This window comes from Streptopelia decaocto (genome assembly GCF_964273445.1).
Source record: "Streptopelia decaocto genome assembly, chromosome: 11".
NCBI classification, from domain to species: Eukaryota; Metazoa; Chordata; class Aves; order Columbiformes; family Columbidae; genus Streptopelia; species Streptopelia decaocto.
This window is the reverse complement of record NC_138666.1, coordinates 13,728,608-13,753,638: the sequence shown is the minus strand read 5'-3', so window position 1 is coordinate 13,753,638 and position 25,031 is coordinate 13,728,608. Positions and strand designations below refer to the sequence as shown.

General features: G+C 41.1%; 2 protein-coding genes across 11 annotated transcripts in view; one reads left to right on the top strand and one right to left on the bottom strand.

Annotated features, from left to right (window-relative positions):
* Window positions 1-772: 772 nt before the first annotated feature.
* On the bottom strand, window positions 773-13,429 carry CCNE1 (cyclin E1). Its single transcript, XM_082062349.1, has 11 exons — window positions 13,050-13,429; window positions 12,855-12,945; window positions 12,536-12,604; window positions 6,159-6,301; window positions 5,943-6,078; window positions 4,981-5,127; window positions 4,454-4,549; window positions 3,949-4,083; window positions 3,748-3,859; window positions 3,505-3,662; window positions 773-2,678 (listed from the first exon to the last, which is right to left on the bottom strand). The coding sequence occupies exons 1-11, from the start codon at window positions 13,061-13,063 to the stop codon at window positions 2,556-2,558; spliced, it is 1,224 nt and encodes a 407-aa protein (XP_081918475.1). The 5' UTR covers window positions 13,064-13,429; the 3' UTR covers window positions 773-2,555.
* A 253-nt stretch (window positions 13,430-13,682) lies between these two features.
* Window positions 13,683-25,031, top strand: part of LOC309444915 (uncharacterized protein F13E9.13, mitochondrial-like) — a 49,157-nt gene continuing 37,808 nt past the window's right edge. For 9 of the 10 annotated variants that reach the window (XR_014185184.1, XM_082063226.1, XM_082063228.1 and 6 more), the window contains exons 1-4: window positions 13,683-13,764; window positions 13,913-13,988; window positions 15,100-15,182; window positions 22,132-22,312. Coding sequence is in view for 9 of the 10 variants with exons in the window: in XM_082063226.1 (XP_081919352.1) it covers window positions 13,916-13,988; window positions 15,100-15,182; window positions 22,132-22,312 (337 nt within the window). In the remaining variant the exon portion in view is untranslated. The remainder of the gene's footprint in view (window positions 13,765-13,912; window positions 13,989-15,099; window positions 15,183-22,131; window positions 22,313-25,031) is intronic. The other variant, XM_082063230.1, reaches the window with a different exon arrangement.

The window sequence follows — 25,031 nt, the reverse complement described above, 5'->3', positions numbered from 1 at the left end:
CAGCAGGTAGGGACACATTATTTGATGTTAGCTCATCTTGGTGGCACAAAAACACACACTAAACCTTTTTCTCTTTCCTAGCCAAGCAGAACTGCCCACTTGCTTCCCCCCAGCTACCATAAATTTGCCTCCAGGTTGGTCCAGGGTTTTGTTTTTTATTGTTTGCTTGGTTTGTTCCTCCAATGGAGGCAACTATCTTCCTTAAAATTAGCTGCACTATTCCTCCTTAAGATGGTTTTCAGCCTGTGGCAACCAGTGCATAATTTTTGCAAGCTATCCTAGAAAGACAGCACACTCAGGCACAAGTATCCAGACGTATTGCAGGACAACCAGAAGCAAATATTCTTAAAGCATAAAGATGAAAAAGAAAATAGCTTTTAAGATAAGCCACCGCTGCTGGCAAGGACCGCATCTCTGGCACGTGGTTGCGTTCCTACCTGGGCAGTTGTGATCTCCACGCTCTGACCAGGCTGCTTCCCAGGGAAATAAAGCAGGCTGACCTTTCAGGAGATGGGGAAAACGTTATAAAATTAGCAGGATTACCATCTGAAGCAGAGATCCAATTTAGAAGGAGGCCTGTTATCTGAAGTTTCATTCATAGACACATATCTCTCAGATACAGGTTTCCCACACAGCGCAGACAATGCAGAGAACACCTGTGTTCACTCCTAGGTATCAACCAAAACCACATATTTAGCTTAAACTGAAAGTTAAGAGTTCATCAGATTAATGCTATTACAGATCATTTCTTGAACGAATGTAATGGGGGTTACATTTTCTTTATAAAAGGCTAATTACAATTTTATTATTTCAAACATTTTTTTTTAGAAAGAGATGTAACACATACTAAGCACTGAGAAGTGCTAAAGGACTAGTACCAAAGCTTGGCTGGTGATTTCAGAATTAAGCCTAGAGGGTTATTGTCCGACCTCCCACCCCCCATTTGGTGTTCTAAATTTAAGAACAAATAAGCAAAGTGTGTCTTAGCAATTCCTTCAGCGTTACAAACTTCTTCAATAATAAGCAAATACAACATTCCAGTTTTCTGAGAAATTAAAACCTCTCTGAACTGGCACCAAGCTTGTTCAGCTAACATTTACACTTGTTTTGTTAGCACAGAACTTAAAACCATTCATTTGCAAATAGAAAATAAAAGCCAGCAGCACCAAAAAATTTGCTTACCATTAGTTACCATAGGCATTTTTATTACATTAAAGCTTTAACATTTATCAGAATACTGGGTCAGGGAAGAGTAAAAAGGAGAATAACTTAAAAAGCAGCCTTGCTGGGAACTAATGTTTAGAAAAATTAACCAACAGCAGAGTAGGAGCTTCCTGAAATATAAGTGTTGTAGCATATAAGTTATCTACAGGAGAACGTGATGAATCCTGATCGTCTCACAAAAGTTTTCAGTGTTGTTGAACAGTCTTTCAAAGTGAACATGATGAAAAAAACAAGCAGCAGTTTTTACATTTATTTTTCTATTCCTCTTTTCTCCAGAACCATGACTTCCCATAAAGCATCTTACTATGACTTCTCAGACTCCCCAAAGGTCAAGGACGACTCTTCCTGCAAAAAGGCACACACCATTCCAGAACTGAGTTTTGCACAGACGACAATTACTTGTCAAAGACATGCCAAACTCCTAAAGTTTAAATGATTAGCTTCAAGCAAAGGTAAGCTTTTCCCACTGATCACTTCATGCCATTCAGCATAACAATCCAGACAATTTGATTCAAGAATTTCACAATACACTGATCATCAGGCAGTGAGTTGTGGAAGGATTCCCCAGATACTTGTCATGTTTCTTATCCCCTCCCCAGCCACCTGCATCTGGCTAAGGGAAATCCAAGTAGCCCAACATGACAACTTTATCTTAGTATCCAAAAAGGAAGTTTTAATTGATAAGCCAGTAGTGGTAAATAAATAAAACAACAGTTACTACATTATTCATCCCCAACTCCCACACTACTAGTGGTCATAGTCTCAAAAACCGTAGCTGATCATAATTAAAAGAAAAATAGGAATATACATAAAACCGGCTGTCTTAGACAGCATTTTTATTAAAAATGGATACACAGAGACATAGCAGCATTTACAGTAAAGAGTTTTTGAAAAGGCATCAAGTTGTAAGCCAACCATTTGAAAAAAGAGGCTTTGAAATGTTGTCTTCCACAGCACTTTTTGCACATTTGTCAACAGGGGACAGTATGACTGCAGATTATCCAAAGGACAAGCAGGCACAGTAACTAATCTAAACTTCAAGCCCTTTTTCTGAACAGTTGGTCACATCAAGCATCACCCTCCATAGCAGCATTTGGAGCACTCTTCGGTGTTCTTTTAAGTGGCTGGTGTACTCGATCCATTTATTTAAAATATTTTAATGTTCAATAAAATATTTCAAATAGAAAAATTCTTCTGTCACGAAAAAAGATTTCCTTTTCAGATTCCATAAAAGCTTATGAACTTCACTGGCAGCATTTCCATAATGGAGCAGGAGTTAGAACCAGCAGAACAGGCACTTCAGCAAAACTGTCTGTCAACAGTTTCTAAAGTCATATTGGCTTCGGTCCAGAACACTGTTTCTTACTGCTCTGTGGTGGTGTAAGGACACCAGTGGGGAAAGGTGAAGTCCTATTTTGCTCAGCCAATATGGCTTGTTTTGCTTGAGCTTTGTCCTGAAAGTACAAGAAAATATTTATACTTTGGTAAATCTATGCAACACATCAATATAATTGAGTGCTCTATAACTGGATAGGTTGCTAATCTGGAAATGTATCTTTTAATCTAGGACCCCTAACAGTAACTGATAAATCACATTTTACACAATAGTGAATAGGAACCCCAAGAGATCAGTATTACAGTATTAACTTTTGGAATCTGATGATCAGCATTATGGTACTTGTACTTTCAAGAAAGCAAAATTCAGAAGCAACTGAACAAGAAGAGCTTTAACCTCTTCTGCAATTAAATAACCTAAATTAAACAAAAAAACCCCACACACCACAGCTTACATGAACTACAATTTGCTGGACAACATTTTGATCCTCTGCAAGTTTTTTATCCTAAAAAACACTGTTGCTCAACTTTTTGTGAACCACCACTGTCATGTAACAGTCCCACAAGGTCAGTCTGTATTTCCTCTTTTTCATCAGACAAGGTTGCATCACCTGTATTTCCTATAAAGGTCTAACATATGGTATTTGAAGTATGCCAAAGGGTAGAAATCTGCTTCCAGTTTCTAGAGTAATTGTTTGCCATTTGAGATAAGAGGCTTAAATCACAATCACCTTTTTAAACTAAATCCTGAGCAAGCCAGTCCCAAGACAAGTCTCTGTCCCAAGAATTCTGGAACCGGAGTACAACATTATGCCTTGTATCACCTGAATACCATCTCAATCTGATAATGTTTCACTTAAGTTTACTGTATGTTCCAACCAAAGAAGAAACAAGACTTACGGGATTTTACAGACAGATTTTAGTCATAATTACCCACATACATACCAGCAAATCCAAGCAGTTTACGTGCGTCTGTATATTGTGCAAGTCTTCAGGAGCTATACCTCTAAAGTGTTTAAGTTTGGAGCTTCCTACTTCCCTTATAGCCATCGCAAACGGAACCATCCATTTTACACACTCCTCTATCTCCCACCATTCATAACCTGGATGACAAGACATATGCTTATCTGCCTGAATGAAGACTCAACATTTCTAAACACATTAGACTTAGTTTATAAATGCCAATACCTGAAACTTTCTGTATCAACTCGGATGAGGAGAAGTGATACAAAGCAGAAGCCGCAAGTACTCCATATGTATATTCCAAACAGCCAATATCCAGCACACAGAGATCCAAGAGCTACAAAGCAACAGATGTTTAGTAAGTTTATCACAAGAACACTTTTTCTCCCAGGTAAAATAGCATTTGAAGGAAGAATTCAGCCTTACCTCTGCTATTTGTACAAATATTTGCTGTGGATATTGTGGCAGCAATACCTCATAAAGCTCATTTAAATATGCAACTTGCATGTAAATGTTTAGCCATGATACAACTGTCAGTGGATTTAAGTTCCAATTAAGAGCCTGAAAGAGCAGACATGCACAAGACTTCAGTATCAGTAAAGAGCTCCTAACTTAAACCATTAAACTCTATTTACTCCAGACCAGAAACTGCAACTCCAGTTGGTCAGGACATCTTTGAAACACACAAATCTAATCCTCTCCTGTACCTCTTCCTGCTGATAGGATGGGGGAAAAATTCATTTTGTTAACGCACACACACTGGTGGGTGCTTTAAATCACTTGTTACCTAGAGAATACTGTTTTCTTATTAGAAAGAGAAATTGTGCCTCTTAGCAGAACATAAGATTAACTGAGGCTCTCTGCTTTTAGTCTGATCATGCTATGCATTTTTAAAAACTGAAGTAGAACTAATTTCACTTTGAAATATTACCTTCATAATGATCAATTCCATACTGAGGATTTCATCTTCCGTACAAGCTCCATCTGTAACGTAGGCAAACTGGTGCAGCTTCGGTGGATAAATTTCCTGAAAGACAGAAGATCAAGTATTTAATTTGTGGAATAGGTTGTAACTAGTTTCATGTGCTATAAAATAAAAAATAAAATAAAGAACCAACCGCCCCACCCTAACTCATGGTATTCTCCTCTGCCTTTAATATCCAGACTTCTTGTTCAAATTTCCTGCTCATAGCCTTCACCTTTCACTTCTGATGGATCAGTACAACACACTTTATGTCTTACTATAGCACCATTAAGATGGCATCATAATTGACATCAAGATTTTTTTTATACATCCTAAAGAAAAGGCCTTTTATCCCTTGCTAGTGAAGAACAGATTGAAGAATAATAGCCCTCTTAAAAGACAAACAGTAATAACTTAAAATTAATCTAGTGTACAATAAGTGTGCTGTCTGTCCATTCACATTTTTATGTTCACGTAAAGCTGGAAATACTTACCTCAAGCTTTGCTGCTATGAATAAAGAAGAGATACCAATAAGCTGCAATAGTGTTTTTACAACATTCTGTTGTGTTGCCATGAACCGATCAAAGAAATCTTGTGCTAAATAAAAAGTTTCTCTATGAAGCTTGTAGACTTCACAAACCTGGAGAGACATTAGAGATTATAAAGGTCAAGAACAGTGTTATAGAGTCAAAAATAGATGCTACAGATGTATTACCAAAAAAAAGAGCTAGACATAAAATTCATATTGGCTTTTTGCTTCACTGCTACTGTGAAGTTAACACATTAACTAAGAGTACGAGTTGAACAGTTTCCTCTGACACAAGGTGACAGCCACGACAGTATCTACCAAAAAAAGAGATCAGAGTGTAAAGCCGTTTAGGAAACGCAAGCACACATTCTAACTATGCTAGAACATCAGTTCCTCATTTTTGTGAAGATGCACCATTACAACACCTCAAAAGAGAAAACTCTCACAAATACTTTAGAATTAAGAACAGAGACCACGTCACCAAGTCATCCAAACAGCAAAAAAGATTCACATACAGAGAGAACTGTAGCACATTCTGCATGCCAATAATGGCTAGACAGGTTGTGAGATACATCTGATCTCTAAGCCACCACACCTTCCTTCTTACAGTGACTTTCATAATCATTTGTGCAGTTTTTTTTCTGCAGTGTGACCCTAAAATCTTACATCATGGAGCTTTAAGAATAAATTTATTATCCACTCACAATCTAAATTAATAACAGATTACATTGTCAGTTTGCACACCATCACCTCAGCCATTATATATATATTTTTTTTAAGTTTGATGCCATTCTTCACAAACTTTAAGACGAGGACAAGTGTCTGGTGCTAATAGGTTATCCAAAGATAATTGTAATAAATACATTAAGTTATTAATACACCAAGAAAAGCACACTTGAAATACTCACAAGCAGGGGAAAGCTTACCTCCATTAGCCAGTCTAGAAGGATTGTTCTCATCTTAGGTTGCAGGAGAGGGTGCCTTTGCATATAAAGTTTATCCCTCACATATGTCTCTTCTTTTTTCATCATGTTTTTCCATACGTCATCTCTGTTTGCCCAGCTAAGACAGAACACTATGTTTAGTCTTGAATCATAAGACAAAAGTCAGGCAGACAAGCAGCAGAAAAATGGCTCACTTACCCTAGAACTGGTAATGGTGAAGCTCTAGTTTGAACAACACTTAGGTGTATAAAGTGAGAGTAATCAACACCAACTGGATCATCATCTTTATCTGGAGTAGGAAGCAGCATATGGGCATTTTTGTGAATGTTATTCCAGGATGGCTGTTAAATGAAACACAAGATTTTGCACTATGTCTTTTCAAATAATCATTTTAGCTGTAAATAAAATACATGTCATTAGGAAGAAATTATGACAAAAAACTACAGAATCACAGAGTTAGAGACAGAAAGGGACCTCTGTAGGTCATTTTGTTCAACCCCTCTGCTAAAGCAGGGCTACCTAGCACCAGTCGCCCAAGAGCATGGACACATGGCTTTTGAGTATCTCTAGAGATGGAGGCTCCACAACCTCATTGGGCAACATGTGCCAGTGCTTGGTCACCCTCACACTAAAAAAAGTGTTTCCTCATTATCAGAGGGAACCTCCTGTGCTTCAGTTTGTGTCCATCTCCTCTTGTCCCATCACTGGGCACCACTGAAAAAAAGCCTGGCTCCATCTTCTTTATATCCTTTATTTCAGGTAGTTATATACAATTGATACGATCTCCCTAACTCTTCTCCAGGCTAAACAGTCCCAGTTCCCTCAGCCTTTTCTTATGGGAGAAATGCTCTGGTCCTTTAATCATTTTACTGGACTTCTGCAGGACTCTTTCCAGTATGTTCTAGTCTCTCTTGTACTGGGGAACCCAGAACTGGACACAGTACTCCAGGTGTGGCCTCACCAGTGCTGGGCAGAGGGATGTTGCTACCCTGTTCTCCTTTTGAAGGACCACAACTGTTTCATGGAAGAATATCCAAGTCAGAGTCTCCTACTGTCATGTTGCACTTTGTTTTTAGCAAAATATGTGTGCCTTCAGGTAAAGAATAAGCAGAAGGAACTTCAAAACTCAAATACAAGGTTAGGATTTCTGGTAAGGAATATGTAGATGGAGCACCTGAAGTCATGGTTCCATGCAAAGCAAGTTTAACAATGAACAGAGCAAAACAGTAGTCCATAGAATTTTTTTCTTACTCTTTCATCTAGCAGAGCTAAGATGAAAAAACAATGCAGTTATGATCCAATTGTTTTCAGAATAAAGCAAGTACATATTAAGCAATGTCCACTAAAGTATCAAGTTGACCATTTCATGTAAAGAATTTTGCCAAGGTATGCAAACATCAGACATCCAACACTTCACCCATCATATCCTTTTACTTTTGTTTGGACCAGAACTTAAGTTTACTTTTCTCCTCCCTAACTCTGTTAAACAACATCTTGGTGTACACTCCACACAGCTCCCCAGGAAAATACTACTTTTTTTGTTTTCTGGTAGAATACAGAACCAGTCCCATGTCATCATGCCTAAGCAAATTAAAATCTGCCATTTCTGCTTAACAGTGAAGTCTGCCATTTTGCTGCAAACTGATCTGTTCTGCACCACTAAAGGGACAAGAACTCCCTAATGGTTCTTAAGAGGGGGGGAAAAAACAATCTGAAGAATCATCAAGTGATAGCAATTAAATGCTTTACATGAAACTTTGCCTCTTGCCAGGAAGCTTCACACCTGATTTCTGCCCTGTCCTTGCTATAAATGACATCACTTTCCACCAAAATGGCTACCTCCTAGCACTGGCTTCAGAAACAGAAACTACCAACTTGATGAAACAGAAACCACGTTTCACAGTTCACCCACAGCTAAGACTGCTTTGTGCTTTGAGTTACTGACACACAGATGGGCAGTTTTTCTTCTTCGAGCTCTACATTGAAACCTAGCATAGCTACATACCCAGCCATGCCACGATTTAATCTGAGCGGGGGAATGCAAAAAGAAGGAAGAGCATTTTTATCTTAAAAATTACAGCCTCCTGACAAACTGAAAGTCTGAAAAGTATCACATCAGCGTTGTTTTAAGTTAATTTTTGTCCTCCCTCAAAACTAGACTTTAGTTACACTTTGTCCTCCAAACTGCACGGCAAGCCCAGCTGCCAACAGCCTTCAGAGAAGTGCTGTCTTATCAGTTAATCAGCAAACCAACAGAAAAGCAGTAAATTATATAACATATATTTAAAGGTGCTTACTACACCACCAGCTTCTGAAGGACAAGGGAGCTGCTCCACAGAGCTCTCAACCAAGGCAGGTACCTCACATGCTACGCAGCAGCAACGACAATTGATTTGAGAGATTTCGCCACCCCTGATCTTCTATAAGGAAATATAAATCAAGGGTCGAGAGCCTCTTGGGTGTTTTGTGAAGAAGCAAAAAAGTTTTTGACTAGATAATGTCACTCACCAAGATGACTGAGGAAAAGATGCAAGCAAGAGCAAAAGAATCTAGCTGAGCTTCAGGCGAGAAGGAAACAAATGCGAGACAGGAGTCTGAATAAGTGTAGGTGAGGGAAGACCACATATTTTAGTTGAGGGAATGAGCATATTAATCAGACTCAAGTCTTTAAAGCAGATTCAGCAAGACATTCAACCAAAACTAAGAAATAGTATCAAGAAACTGCACAACATCACACCCTAACTGTAAGGAAACAGGAGCAACCACTGAAAAAGAAACAGTTTAAGGTGGGGAAGGTGTGAGGAAACCATGAAGAACTTCCTTTGGGCTTGAACAGAGACAACCATCAAGCAGTGAGCTGACAAAAAGCAGGAGATGTTATAGAGAATCTGTGCAGCCTAATGAAGGAAATCCTACAGTCCTGGGTTTACTTCTGAGGCAAACAGGAGCTGAAGCACGATGCAAGCCAAAAATCAGTGGGGAAAACTGACTCTTCAAATCTATATGGAACCTAGCAAGAAAGCTTGGTGATAACTGCAGTAACATTCCAGATACAGGAACAACTGACCAGAGATACAGATCTGTATCTCAGACCTGAAAACAAGGTAAAGACTGGAGAAACTGAACTGAAGACAGGAGGAGGAGCACCAAGAATGGCAGAAGGGAGGTGACCAAAGAAGTCCATCAGAGCAGATAAGCCCACACAGCTCCAAAGGACGAAAACCCAGGATTTCAGAGGTGGGTTATTTTTAAAGCTCAAACATTCCCACAGCTCCATTTTCAGCAGCATGTCATCATTCACCAATATCTCTAATGCTCATTTAAATAGATCTTTTGGAAATCCTTCAGGCATACAAGCCAGACACAAAACAGAGCAGGTAGCAACCATTGGGGCTACTGGTGACAGACCAGGCAGAGCCCTTGGTGAAGCAGCCACCACTAAAACACAAGCCACTGAGACACTCATGCATCTCCACGTGAGCTGGGAGCCACCAGAACAAACTTCCACAGACTGAGGGCAAGGAGGGCAGCAGGAAAGCAGAGGAAGAGGGTAACCCAGAACTGCATTCAAACAGCAAAGTCAGGATTTTCAGCATTGAAATCAAAGACACAGGAACAGGAAGGGGACAGGACTGTTTGTCTCACCCTAAAAAGCAGCACCTTGTAGAAGAGAAATATTGATATCAACTAATAGACTCCAGCCTTGGTTTGCCGGTCAGAAATAGTAAGACTATAATTCTAGCCATTTTTCACTGACACGATGCATTAGTTTGAAGCTTAGTGGGTTTTGCCATCAGAAAGAGATTCCAGAATTAATATATAAGAGAGGACAACTCACATTATTAAGCTGATCCAACTCTTTCCAAATAGCATAAGAGCTTCTACTACTTTTAATTTTCTAAAGAGACTGAATATTGTCCTCCCCCAGATAAAGGCCAAGTCAAGCTTTCAACCTGGATCCTCCAAAAATAACCTAGACTAAAGAAACTTTTTTGAGGATATTTTCAAACCAGTTAAGTGGAAAATTTTGACAACAGTAAGTCCAGATTCTGGAAAAACGTCTAGTGAGAAACTGATCAAAACTATTTCCTGATAGTTTACTCCATCTTCTTTTCATCTGAAAACATTAATTAGTTTCATCTAAAGAAGCGAACTTTCAATTCTCCACTCTAGATGGAGGCGGCCATGTATTTGTGTCACAATTGCATAGAAGACTCTAATCTAGTTAGATGAATTTTGTTTTACACGGAGCCTTGGAAGTGTATCCATCCACAGAAAGTGGCCAGAATTAATATGAGAATTGCTAGCAGAATTACAGTAGTGCCAGTTCTCTAAATTCAAACACAGAATTTATGCAATATTCTGCTGTCACAAACCTGATGATATAGCCACCCTTTCATCACATAAAGGGTAACAGCATCCTAATTAAGAACTCAGGCCTTATGTTCAGCAGAAGCAAACTAATGAATTGACTATGAAGATGCCGTAAAGTGGGATGTGACTACGATATTTTGCCTTGTGTATAAACTAGCGTCAGTAAACAATTTATTTAATGTAGAAGTCATGTGGTATAGGCTGCAGTGGATTTATAGCTACTTGCATTTTAGAATTGCTGTGCCTCAACAGAATAACTACCGCACTGGCTATCATACAAGCCTGCTATACTGCTGCTGGAATCGTAAACATATTCTCATTAGTGGCCCATGGCAATTTATATCAGAGAATAGCTTGTGTCACACCATAGACTGAAGAGCTGCTGCTGTGCAGCCAAATGTTAGCTTTTTTAAACAGATCTGTAACAATCTGGCTACTTTGTCACAACAAAAAACCTTCTCTATGTAGCAACGGATACACAGGTACCCATTTTATTTATGCTTTACAGAATCAAAGAGCCAAATCCCAACAGTATGCTAAGCTTAACTAGAAAAACTCCCAAGTAAATATTTTGGATGTCTACTCCCTAAATTATTTAAATTTTAATTTACCTATCATTCCTGAAGTAACATTGAAAGGCCACCAGACCAGGAACACAAAGAAGAACACAAAATTGGAAGACTTTATCTATTTTCAAAGTTGAAGGTCAATGTATGCAAAATATATTTCAAGTTTCTTTCCACTGTCTTTCTGGAAGAAGGTACAACTGAGTGCCCATTGAAAGTTTTTTAACAACACTTTACTATTATGCAATAAACACACACAAGAAGCCCTTGCTCAGCTCAAACAGAATGAATCTTTTGGTAAAGGAGAGAGCTGTGGTGAAGGACGGGCAGCTCTTCCTTGTCAGAAGTGAGAAATTAGTTTAATATACTGCACAAAAGAAAGACAGAAGGGAAGGAGAGATCCCCTCATTAAATGCTCACCATTTGAGCCCTGCTTAATATGTTGACTGATAACTGGTATACACAGTTGCAACAAGCAGAGGCCATTCCAAACAATGATGCCCATCTGTTATGGTAGCACTTTAGTCTTAGAACTTCCAGCTGCCACTTCTGGTTAGATGTGCCACATTATGCACAGCCTTGCGTACAAAATGAGCACGGTCTGTACTCCCCAGTTGTGACTTTTGCAGCTTAAGTATCACCCTGCATGTGCATTAAGAGGCTGAAGTCCCAGTGACAGCGACTGCCCAAGCGTGTGCGTGCAGAAATAAAAGGATGAGAATAAACCTATTTCAAAAAACAGACGACTATTTAGCGTGGGCATTGCTATGTACAAAAGCATCGTATTTTTATTACCACACAATGATATAGCATCCAATAGAGACATCAATAGCATCGCTGTTTTGAAGAATATAGAAGGGGCACTAAGGGAACTAGAGGACACTACTAGGGCTAGTTTTGACTTTGTCACTCAGATCATTCTAAATGTCTTGCTGACAAAACTGGCAATGGTCACTACTAACCTCCACCACAGGTCTGATTTTGACAGGTAAGTGACTTATCCTTTTGTTCTGCATATAAATGAAGCTTATTTTACGTCCCCATAAGCATCTGGTATAAACTTCAAAGTTGTAATCAGGAACCTCTTACTTTCTGTTTCTGATAACGACCTTTGTCAATGGGACTAGAGCTGACAGTAAAAGGGGGATCTTTCCTCTCTCCCAGGTGACACACAAGTAGAAACATGACTGCAAAGAGAATCACCTCAAAAGACAATTCTGTTTGGATGTTTAAGTGTCTCATACTTCGGCTTGCAAGGTAGAGCACGTAAGCTCATGACTATACGCTTGCAACCCTCTAGAGAATTCAATGCAGAGTCCCTCCATGTAGGCCTAAATGCACATTAAAGCTTTTGTAAAGTTCACCCTTGCAATCCTAGGATGGCTGAATATACTAAAGCCTTAACATAACGTTTTAGATCAGCTCAGGCCTCATCTCTTGCACAGGCTCCAAAGCAACATGTGTAAACTGAAGTGTTTTGAACACTTCAGCAGCCAGGGTTGATAGTCCAACTTGCCCATTGCTATATAGCTGGAGGTATCTGTGTTGCACCATGTTTGTAATAATAAGGTACTGCAAAATAACAAGAGGATTGAGTACGATTACGAGAGTATGATCTAAAGCCAAATGAGTTACCTGGTTTTCATACTGCTTTTTTCTAGTCATCTCCATTTGGGCAATCTCTTCATCCGGATCCTGTAAGAACTACAAACAGCAACACATAATTTCAGGGGTACAAAGCATGGGACAAGCGACCATGGGTCACTGTGACACCCGCCCAGCCCGTCAGGATCACAGGCCCGCAGCAGCCCAGGGCCCACTCAACACCCAGAGCACCACATGGGCCCCAGCCACCCAACAAAAGGAGACGAGGGCCCGGAGGCCAAGCCCAGCGGCGGGGCAGGCGCTGGCCTGCGAGCACCAGGCTGGGCCGCCTGGCCGGGCCCGCACTCACCGTGGCCACATCGGCTTTCCTCTTGCGGGCTCGCATGGCGCCCTCCGCACACCCGTCCCCCTTGGCGGGAGCCTTCTCCTCCGCGCAGTCGCTGCCAAGAGAGAAGAGGCTGAAGGAGCCGCGGGAGCCCCCCCAGGGGTGTGTGACAGACCTCGGCCTACAGGGCCCCGCGCACAGCGCGGCCGGCACACTCACCTCTCCCGGCGCATGGTGCCCGCCTGGGCCGGGTCGGGGCGAGCGGAGCGCCGTGCGGGGAGCGGCCGAGCAGGCCCGGGCCCCAGCCCCCACAAAGGGCCGCAGAGGCGCGGGCGCACAGCGCGGAAAGGGCGGCCGCAGCCCCGGGCCGGCCCCGCCGGCTCCCCTCACCCCGCAGCCAGACGCCCCAGGAGGCGGCAGGGGCGCCCGCCGCCCCGTGCCCGCACACTCGCTCACTCACCGCCGCGCCGGCAGGCCCGGACCTTCCCGGGCGAAGGCGCTGGGTGCCCGTCTGGCGGCGGCGAGGCGCGGGGGCAGGGCGGGAGCGCGGGCGGGCGGGCTCCGCTGGGCGCCTCCTGCCTCACACCGCGGCCGCTCCCGTCCCTGCGCACAGCGCGGCCCGCGCCGCGCGGGACATTTAAACGGGCGGCGCGAGGCCGCCTCCCCGCCCGCCCGCACACGTGGCCCCGCGCGCAGCGCCGGAGGCCGGCGCGCGGCCGGGGCGGGGTCTGCGGGGGGCGCGGCGGGGCGCGCGGCGGGGCGCGGCGGGCCCGGGGGAGCCGCGCGGGGCGCCGCGGGGCGCGGGATCCCGCGCCGGGGCCGGCGGGCGGGGCCGGGGCGGGGCTGGGGGCGGGGCCCGCGGAGCAGACGCGGAAGCGGCAGTGGCAGTGGCGCGCGCGGCCGCCGCAGGTGGATCCCGGCGGGGTGAGCTGAGGTGAGCGGACCGGAGAGGCCGGGCCGCCCTGCCCTGCGCTGCCCTGTCCGACAGAGGGAACGCGAACGGGCCGCCGCCGTGGCTGTCCGGGGCCTGCCCGCCCCGCTGACCGGCCGTGGTCCCCTCCCTGTCCTCCTCTCTCCCGCAGGACATGCGGCTGCCCGCGCTCTTCGGGCGGCTGAAGGCGGCGGTGGTCGGGGTGGTGCACGTGGGAGCGCTGCCAGGTAAGCGGCGCCCGCCGAGCACGGGCAGCCCCCGGGGCGGCACCGGGAGCCCGGCTGCGGAGCAAAGGCCGCTTCCCCGGCAGCCCGTGCCCTGCCCCTCCCCCCGCCCCGCACGAGTGCCGCAGGTGCGGGCGTCTCCTCTCTCTACGGGCAAAAGAGGCAGGAGACGCTTCGTGTTGGGAGCTGGGCTGAGGAAGCGAGGGTTCTGTTTTAGTGAGCTCCTCACTGCTGTGTCTCGGGTGAGGAAAATACACGAATAGGCCCTGGGACAGGGTGGTGTCGGACAGAGCTCTGCCCCCTGAGGGGCAGTGGGAAGCTCAGACCACAGGCAGGGGCTGTTCCACCCTCACCTCCTCGTCCGCCCTTCCCGCGGCTCAGGGCAGCAGAGCTGATTACAGCAGGTGACCTTCCCGGTGATGGGTTGGTGTCCAGAGCTCACCGTGCCCCAGAAGCAGCCTCCAGGCACAACGGGCAGCTTTCCCCACGCTGTTAAATCAAATCATCAAACACAGTTGTCAGAGGCTCTTCACAGTCCCCATTTCAGACTCTTGGCTTTAGGAGCCCAAGTGTCAGGAAAGACTTTGGAGCTGATCTTAAGGGAAACTCCTTGAACTCCACCAAAACCCATGTGTGCTAATTTCTGCTGTGAAGTACTTATACTTAAGACCAGATACAATTAATCTTGAAGTTTAGGGTTTAAGATAGCTTTAACTAATTTTAAATTGACTGGTGTTTAGCATAAGTATTCTGCAGACCTAGAGGTTGGTCTTGCTGTAGGTTGTATTGTGTGGAGCATCAGTAATGCAGGACAAGCTATAATATGTACAAGAATAACAAGCAGACTTGGTGCAATAAGAGATTGTAGCAGATATTCCTTAAGTTTGTGAACTAGATTTAGGAGTTGAATGGTTACAACAGGTCTGTCAAGTTCAGCTAAGGAATGAGATGCCACAATAGCATGACGCTAAAAGGCTGCTGTATCTCCTTGTAAGTTTACCCTGTTTCTCCCTATTTCAGTGTGCCAATCCCTATAGCTGTCCTGCCTGAAAGCTGTTACTGTATGCAGTTTTGGTTTGTGTGTGTCCTGGGGTAAGCAGTGTTATTCTTTCAGGGACACCAAGGAGTTCTCTTCCATTGACCCAGATCATCGATCAAGCTTGTCAAGAGGCAGAAGCTTACAGGGATGCTGGAGTTGTAAGTTTTGGTTTCCTTCTTCCTATGGCAGCATTTACATGAAGCTACTTCTGTATAGCAAATATTTTAAATTGAGTCTATAACTCATCAAAAGCATCTTAAAACACACTGTTTAGGAAGATGTTTAACTCCTCATCTTTTATTTCAGCGTAATAATTAGGCCTTCTAGATTACAAGACCTAAAATATGCATCACATGCGCCCAAAACAAAGGAAAAGTGTAGGGGCAAATTGTGCAGTTCAAGTTGCTTAAGTTGGATCACCATCAGTTTCTAATAATTACGTCAATTTAAGGGTAAGAAAAAAGAAACGGAAAGTTGACCGCAACACGGATGGTTGCTGGCATTCTAGGTATCCAGCTGTATATTTTTAGCTCTGTGCAGTGCTCTGGTTTCATGAAGTCACGGAGGAATGCCATGCACACAGCTGAGGCACTGCGTACGGACCTCAGTCACTTGTAGGCTGCAGAATTGTCCCACACTTGTGTTTGTAACAAAGCAGCACAGATTATTCAGGGACTAAAAAAAAAAAAAAAACAACTTTGGCCCTTTTTATGCTCTTCAACCCTTCTCTCCGAGCCCCCTGGCAGCAAGCACGCCTGCTTCGTGCATCTAGAATAGAATGCCCAAAAGGTCAGTCTCAGCCAGAGGCAAGAGGAGGCAGGTACTGAATTGCTGTTCAACCTAAAGTAGTGTAGTAATCTTCATAGGTCAGTAGATTTTAACAGAGTGTATGTCCTTTTGAAAGGTCAGATATGTTTTAAACATTTCATTGCACCTTGTCTTCAGGTGTTGATGTGCTTTTTCTTTGACCCACTTACAGTATTATGTACTTTTCTGGCATGGTAAGGTGGTGTCCTAGTGTCTGAGGTTTGAAAATGTCTTAAATGAACAAGTTGCCACTGTTCTGAGCTGTTGTTTTCTGCAAAACTTTAACATCAAGCCAGTTGAAATCTCTTTAATGGCATAAATTAGAACGATACTTTACAGGCTGAACGAAACTGAATATAAGAGCTTAGTCTGAATTATAGAACACCAAGGTTAAAATGCAAGACAAGCCACAAAAAGTAGGTTATGGGCAGAGTGCTAGTAAAGCTAAATTAGGAAAGAATCCAGAGAACAGAATTGTTGAAACGATGAACAGCCATGCTGAAGAATGACATTCATATAGGCAGGCTTCAGTGCCTGTGACCCAAATGAACATGTGTAAGATGCCCACCCAGTTAGAATAACCACAGGTTGTACAGAATGGGTAAGTTTTCTTCCTTTGCATGCCTGTTGAAAGAACAGGTGTGTAATAGCTCTGTGTTCTATACTGTGAATGTATATTTTTTCTTTACAGTTACAGTATCAACATGAGGTATAATGTGATTTGATCTACATCAGAAGAGTGGCAAGGACTAGTCTCTGTCTTCCTGTGTTAGAGGAAGTGGTTACACAAGTGGTAACTCTTAAAGCCATTGCCCCACATCCCAGTGCTTGTTTACCTATTTCCCTTATGTAACTACACATTGAAGCTTTTAGCATCTGGGAGAAAACACCAAGTACCTCTAAAGCTGAGGGAGGAGAAACAGTGCATTTCACTGCTCACATGCACAAAGCTGGAACAGTTTTAAGACAAACTTTAGAATCATTACTAACAAACAATTTTAATTTGGGTTTTGTACTTTGTCTTTTTAACAGTTGTAGTAAGTTCTATTCCAGGTCAAACTGGTTTACCGTCTCTCCTACCTCATTGCTGTCTCTGAACCTGAATATATTTTTTAAATCAGATGAGGGGAGTGCAGTTATTTCTTTACATGTTTTGGAGAAATTCAAGGCCCAAAGTTACACTTAGTCTATTTCCTGTAGAAGTCACAAGAACATCAGTATACATTCCACACCAATCTTCATTCTAAAGGCCTGTACACAGTAGTGTTACAGCAATGTGACAAACAAGTCAGATAATCAGGAGAGCTTCCATAAATATCAGTATGGTTGCCTCATAGTTTTTGCAATTCACTTGCTTTGTTTTCCCTGGTACTTTATGAGAAATGCAAGTTTTCGTGATTGATACTTCAGGAGCTTCCTGGCTTTTGCACAGAGATCACCACTCTTCCGAACTCACTATCCTGCTTCTGTAATGGGAATATATTTGGGTTTTCCCCTCAGTACTCCAAGCGAACTGTTAAGCTGTCTGTTTTTCTTGTGGAAGAAGAGCTAGAAACATAAAGATTTTTTCCACAGGTGTTTCTTCTGACAGCGTTTCCAAATGCTACCTTCAATAGCCTTGAAGATATGTAACCATCTTGCTGCTGCTACATGTTTACATATTGTCTCAAGTTGCTTGAATTGGTGTTAACATTAAAAAAAAAAGTATATGATCTTGCTCACTCAATATGCATTGCACTTTAAATCCTGGTATATTCAGAAAAAGGTGACTTGTCTGGCACATTAGCAGCTTAACATAATAAACATGAAAGATTTGTGATATTAGAACACAGTAATGATAATAAGTGAGTGCTTAGTTAGGAAGCCATCTGTGCTCAAAATATATTATGCTTTGTACTTGTGTGTTGCTAAACAATGAAATTCTCCAGACAAGATTTTATAAGCAGCAAGCTATGAGGTATTATGATCCCTCCAGTTTGTATCTGTTTAAGAAAAATGAAAAATATATATTCAAATAGGCTTGTATTCATTCTGTTCAACCTGGGTAATGCTTACCTTGCAGCCAGAAAATAAAGTCCAGGTTCCCTCTGGTTTTGTTGATATAGATCACTTCACTACTAGTTACTGTTATCTAGCTGTAGCTACTTGAGTAGCTGATGTTAAAGACAGAGTTGCATAAGTAAAGCTATTTTTTTTTTTTAAAGAAAATATCCCAAAATTATAAAACTACATTGAGCTGCAAATATTACAATGCTCCTTACCACACAAAATTTGTTATTCTGATCCTCCTGACTCTTCTTTTGTTTCTGTACCTGGAAGGAGAGTTGCTAGTACATATTTTACATACATACATATAGATGCCTTTAGAAAATGAAGATATTTGAGTCTATTATATCTACAATGATAGTTGGAATTCAAATTACTTGGAGTTTAATAACTAGTATTTCTGCACAGAAACATGTAGGTGGTTATTACTTGGATCACAAAGGTTAACATTTCAAATCTTACCTATATTACAGTGGAGTAAAATAGCAGACAAACCTCCCCACAACTGTGTCCCGTGGTATATGCAGGAGAACATAAGATATCTACTTATCTATATTACATTAAGGCTGTAATCTCTTGCTCTAGAGGTGGAGTTTTTAAAGGAATTGCAAGGCAGCTGTGCCTGGGCACTGCAAATAAATGCTCTTCAAAGGCACCTGGTTTCCTGTGTAAGGGGCACATGGCTGTGGGGTGGGAAAGGTTGTAATCATCTTGGAGCACACCTGAGCCTGTATAATAATGGATATGGTGCAAAAGCCTCCTTAAAACTTCCTTTCTTCCTGTAGGAATGAATAGTTGTTTTAAGCTTGCAAAACCTTGTGTTAGTATGTATGTGTCTGCAGGTAAAATCTTTCTCTTAGGGGAAACACTGGGCTTAAAGTTACCCTGGGGAAAAAGTTAGAGAAGTCAGATGCTGAGTTAAAACTTGTATGGTTGTTATGCCTGTTGTGGTTTCTAGTGTTGTGACTATTTTTGAGGCTTTCCTGCTGGGATATTATGTGTGCATGCAGCTGAAGTGTTTTGAGAGGTCATTCTTATAAGTGGAATAAAGCTAAGGAAATTATTTTTCTATATAATCAGAGAGCTATTTAAATGACTTATTTTCCAGTAGCTGACTGTGATACAAGAGGCACTTTGCACATAGTACTTCAGAAGTCATTTAAAGTAAAAAGGAAATATATTGTTTGAGAATTACTTATAACAAGGCTATTATATATAAGCAACACTTAGATTATCTTAATATTCAATGGAAAAGGAACACAAAAGGTTTTTGTTGGAGTGTTATCTTGTACTATCAAAAAAAATTTCTGTATAGTAGCTGTTCCCATAGACCTCTAAACCATAAGTTTAAGTTTCAAGAACTTTAATTTAGCATGACTGTTTTCTTTCCACCATTTTATTTAGCTGTCTGATAGCACTGAAGTCTGTTTTATATACATATCAATTCAGTAAACACAGAAATCTGTGGTGTTATATTTTTATATAAAATATGAAGGAAAGCTTTGAGTTGATGCATCTGTAATTCAGTTCTCTGTATTGCAGAACATATGTTGTTCTTCTTTAATTAAACAAAACATAATATGCAAAAGAACATAGTCTATCAGATGGTACCAAAAGAATAACGCATTATTAAAGTGATACCAAAAATGTTTGCTGTAACTGGGGACCTTGAGGCCCTAGGAAGCAAAAACTGCTGAAAAGTGAATATAGTAAGTTTAAGGGAGAGAGAAATGTTGGAATCTTCCCATATCCCTGCATTTTGAACTAGAATTCAATCAGATACTTTTAATGCACAGTAGTATGGCTAGCGTTTAAAATTAATTTTTAAATGAATTAATTCATTAATGTGTCTAATGGAATAATTTGCTTTATACCAGTCCTGAGCTATCAAAGTAGTAGCAATTCAAAGGAAGCTCAGTTTCACTGCAGAATACCTGTGGACTTCTGCCAGCCTGTTCTGCTTTTTTGGCTCTTTCCATGGCTGGTCGGGAGCTGAGCATCTGAAGCCCCATTCCCATTCCCTGACATCTTTTTTCCTGTGTGTCCTATTGAGGTTGATTTTTTGGCTGCTGAAAGCCTGGGGCTTCTGGTTTGCAGATCCCAGCTCCTTGCCCTTATGGTAAGCTTGGAGTTTCCCAGATATTCAGTTTTTGGTGAGTTCTGCCAAGTAGAGCGTTCTTGAGCCAAAGACCAAAGTCTTCTAGGTTTTTGCCCTCAAGAAATTACCTGGTTTTGAGGGTTCGTTGTGTTTGAGTTTGGTTTGTTTTGTTAAAACATTATACTCCTACATTAATCCTTTTGCTACATAATGCTACTGACCAAGTTTGCAGTTTTGTGTAGATTGACCTAATATGTGTACAGAGGACGAAAGGCCAAGGGATTTCACTTTCTGTTGGTACCATGAAAGATTCAGTAGTTGTGCCTCAGGTAGAAGACCATTTGGTCAGTTCAGTTTTGTTGGAATAGTCACGACCTCATTCCAGAGAAATAGGCTAAAAGTTTGTGACTTTTTTCCTTTCTGAAAATGGTCTGGGTTTTTCCGAGGACTGGTTGTCGTATTTGTCGTATGGCAAACCCATAACTCCCATCACAAGTAGGGAAAGTGTGGATGTTAAATTATACATTGAATTGGACATAGAAACAAAATTAAGCGCAGATGTTTTGGTTAGGTATCATATCTAGTTTTCCTTTGCCTAGTTGAGGTTTTCTCGGACAGGAATTTTGTAATTAAATATGCTGATGAATGGCACCAATTAATGCATAGGTCTAGTGCTTATATTAGATCACTTTTTCCATTAATAAGCTGTGTCATTTTTAAGGTAGCATGTATTTTGTGTATTTAAATACCCTGCTGTCAGTCATTTGGTTAGTGCAGCTGTACCCTGGTGCACTGAATGTATGTGGGTTGTGCTTGGATTGACTGTTGCTCCACTGGATTATTTCCATTCTCAGTTTCCCCCGTTCTCCATGTTAGGCATTCATTTATGATGTCTGGGGCTTAGCCTGTAATTCAGCCATTAAATGCTGACCGCATTTTATATACTGTCTTATTTTTTACTGCCAAAAGGGCTTTTACATTCCAACAAATTTAAAGCAGCGTTACATATGTAAGTTTTTTAAAAAGGAAAAACTTTGTGTTTTTTCCTCCCCCTTCCTGATTCTCTCTGTTGTTATTAACCAAACTTCCTTGTTTCATCTCTAGTGGTATTTCTTTTTCCCAAATGTTTTTCTTTCCATTCCGGTTCAGTTAGAATATCTTTGAAATGTAAACCCCTCATTTTAAAGGATTTAGGTGTGTAATTAAACTCCAGAGAACAGAATTAATTTTTTAGAGGTACAATTAATACATCTATTAAACTTTTTTGTATTTTTAGATTGAAGCAGATGAGAAATTTTTAGCTGTTTTTAACATTCTCACTGCAAATGCAAAACATCAGGCTTGAGATATGTTTCATGCTATATTTTTACTCCTGTTATTAGTCCCTGACAAAATTATATATGATTTGCACTTATTGCAAACTTTTTGGCATATACTATACAATGATTGGAAAAGTACAAGGTATGGGATCATGCACAAAGGTTTTTCGATAAATTGCATACATCGTATCAGCACAATATTTCATCATCCGTCCATTGTTTGCTAAGAGTATGTCTGTGTGGAGTGAGAGGTATAGTAGATAATAAATAGCAACATCTGCCTTCAAGTAATTCTGAATCCAGAATGGGAGAAATATCAATAGTTAATACTATGGTATTAGGCACACTGCAAATAGGCTAAATAATAGTCAAACAAAAAAATTCCTTTATCCAAAATAACACTTAGTTTCTGACATTAATTGAATTGAAAATTGCCTTGATTATCTCTAAATTCTCTGTTATCCAAACACACTCAATATGCTGTATTCCACTTCGATAATTGAAGATTGACTCTACACTATTTTTAATGAGGTATAAGATTTAACTCATTCACCTGTAGTTCACATTTTAGGATGGATCAAAGGGAACCTGGCTGATGCGTGTATAATTAAAATCACGTTTATTTATCTTCGTGATTTCCCAGCAGATACCATGCTGTTGATGAAAGCACTTCTGTAAGTGCATCAACACAACTTACTGTAGATAATCCTTCCTTTGAAGGAAAACCTTTAAACTTGTGTGTGTTTTAATACAAAACAGCGTAATGTTAAACTAGCCATCTTTGCTAAGTTCCTTTTTTCCATGTTTAATCATATTTCTTTATAATAATCTCCACAGGATGGCTTGATAGTAGAAAACATGCATGATGTTCCTTACACGCTGTGTCCTGGGCCTGAAGTAACGGCAGCGATGACGATTCTTAGCGCTGCGGTGAGACAAACGTGTCCCCGCCTGGCGCTGGGCGTCCAGGTCCTGTGTGCTGCGAATCAACAGGCGATCGCGGTTGCGCTTGCCGCAGGTAATAGAAATGACTCATCAGTTACCGCTGTTGTTTGCTGTGGCATTTACTCTCTGCAAATTGTGCATTGTACTAACATAGATACCATGAAAAATGAGACATGAAAAGCTCACTGTACCTTGAAAAAGCAGAAATTAGATTTTGAGAAAGATGCCTGCTTGATTATAATAGATGATACTCATGCGCTGCTTCAGTTGGAGGCAGCTGAAAATCCCAAGGCTGCTTCTGCAGCTTTCTAGGTGAAACCTGTCTAAATATAATGATTAGTTTAAAGCTTCTCATGTCTAAAAGCCACCTTTGGTGTAACTCTATTTACTTCAGTTAAATTATATTTGAGGATCAATTTAACCCACTGTGGTTTAGCATCCAGTTTCAGCATCTAATTATATGTTGTTGCTACTACTGTTATCCGTTAAAACTAAGTTTTCATTACCTTTTTTAATGAATGGATGGAATGAAGCTTTTTATATAATAACAAAAAATTGAGTGTACAGTTAGCCAAACTACTTAAAATTAAATTGCATTTGGGGGAATTAAATATAAATTAATGTGTCTTTATTGCATGAATCCTAGACTTGCTAACCTTTCTACTCCTACTGCTTGCTGAAGCAATTTTAGTTTTTCATGTGTAACATTCCATGATTTAAAGATGGATGCTGGTTTAATATGGAAGGCTTGTACTTCCTAAATACTTCATAAATTGAGAGTTATTTTCTGGTTTTACCCAAATTGCGTATGTGATTACAGTATGTTTGTACATTTTTGAATGTACAAATTTTATAATCAGGCAGAATTTTTTAAGAATGCAAAACTAAAAGATGCTGGTATTAATTGAAAACCATACTTCAGGTAATATAATGTAGGGTAACTTATCTACAGTGACAGTTTTAAGTATATTGAATATGTGGAAGTCTTAAATTCCTTTTTTCTTGGGAGAATTCTTGTTAGTAGTCGTGTTTTGAACTCAGATTTGTTTTGAGTGCTTTAAAATCAGCAGTTGCTCTTTTCAAGGTATCTAGCTGCTTGACAAACTGCCAAAACCTAATTTTTATTACCGCAATATAACCTATAGGAAAACTTAAAGATGCTAACAGAATCCAGATTTAGTTTTTAGGGATTGTATGTGTGTAGGATACTTGAGGTACATAGGCATTTGCAAAAACATTTACACATCTTACTTTTAAAAGCAATAGTCAAACTGCTAGTGAGTTATGCACCCTTTTAGGAGCAAAATTGATCACTAAATAAGGGATGTAGTGTGGGAACAATGTATTTCTCTTCCTTCTCAGCAATTATTCATGAGGGAGAAAATTCCTGGAAGGCTTGGGTTTTTCTCAGCCCTACTACTGTTGTGCACTCCTTGCTCTGTAACTGGAGAATACCAGCTAGGAAAGGCCCATGTTTAATGCATTTCACTGCTCTTCGCTAAAAATGATTGTGGGAAGTTCACTGAACAGGAAAGCAAAAAGAAAGGAAAATCACTTTAAGCGAAACCATAGTAAAGCGAGTGCTACTTTGTAGGTAGCAAGTCTTTCAGTAGTTTTTCTGTAGCAACTTAGTAGTGACTTTAATGTCAATCCCATTTTAATAGGTGGCTATTAATAAAGCAAGCCCTGTATACTTTCACTACAAAAAATACTTGCTGAAGGCGTTTTAGCTAAAAAGCATATGAAGCATCTCCTGCTACTACGCAGTCATTTTATTTTCCCTGTGGAAACTCCTGTATTTAGTAGAAATAACTGTTCTGAAGAGAACTGCACAGGGAGATTGTAAGTGGTCTCTAGGTGAAGGTAATAATTTTATTTTGTAAAGAGGGGAAAAAAAAGTCAGCAGGTTTACAGTGTGACTAGGAGGAGCTCAACATCAGCAACATGCGGTTACGCTAATAAATGTGTTGTAGGTAGCCTAATAGTAACGGATGAAATTACTGAATTTTCCTTGCATATTGACAAGGTATTGGATAAATCTGAAAATAACAATAATAAATCAGGGGATCTAAGAAGGCTGAGGATTTTTTTAATTATTTAATTTGGTTGTTTAGGAAGCATTTATTTATTCAATTAGATGCCTAAAGGAAGGAATGCCAGCAAAAACGTGTTCATGCTGGGTGCTTCAGCAAAGGTATGGGGCAGCAGTAGGAAAACAGTGGGGGATCTTGAGGAAAAAGGGAACTGATGTGTCTTTGCTTTTCTGACAGAAACAACCAGTTGCTCGTGTTATCAAAAAACAACTATTGAACCAAAACAGTTGTTGCCAACACCCTCCCAGCTCCAAAAGGTTATTGCAGACTGTTACACCAATGCTGAATGCTCTTGGTTCAGCCCAACTGGGGTTGAAGGAGGCGGTTGCCCAAGGGCATCCATCAAGGGCAGGCCCTGGCTTCTCCTGCCCTGGCCTCGCTGCAGGGCCCGTCCTCCCCTCCGTCTGCCCCACAAACCAGCCCCGCGGCCTCTGATCTTCTGCTTCCACTGTTGTCCTCAGAGGTTGTGATGAAAGCTGCCGGATCTCCCTCTGTTCCTAAGGGCAGATATGGCAATGTTATCCCACTCAAAAATTAGTGTAATTATATACACAAACAGTGGGGGAGATTCATGTCACACCTTTCTTAATACCGAAGTCCTCTGCTGCTCACTTTTAAAAATTCTTCTAATGTAGCATTTTAATTTAAAATACAGTGATGTCTCTAAGGAGCTGTAGACAGCAAAACATGGAGACAATA

What these genes read in the sequence shown, in the direction of transcription:
- CCNE1 (XM_082062349.1), bottom strand. An exon ending in TCACCATTACCAGTTCTAGG is followed by an intron (nt 6,079 to 6,158) that starts GTAAGTGAGCCA and finishes GTTCTGTCTTAG; the next exon opens with CTGGGCAAACAGAGATGACG. An exon ending in TCATAGCAGCAAAGCTTGAG is followed by an intron (nt 4,550 to 4,980) that starts GTAAGTATTTCC and finishes TCTGTCTTTCAG; the next exon opens with GAAATTTATCCACCGAAGCT.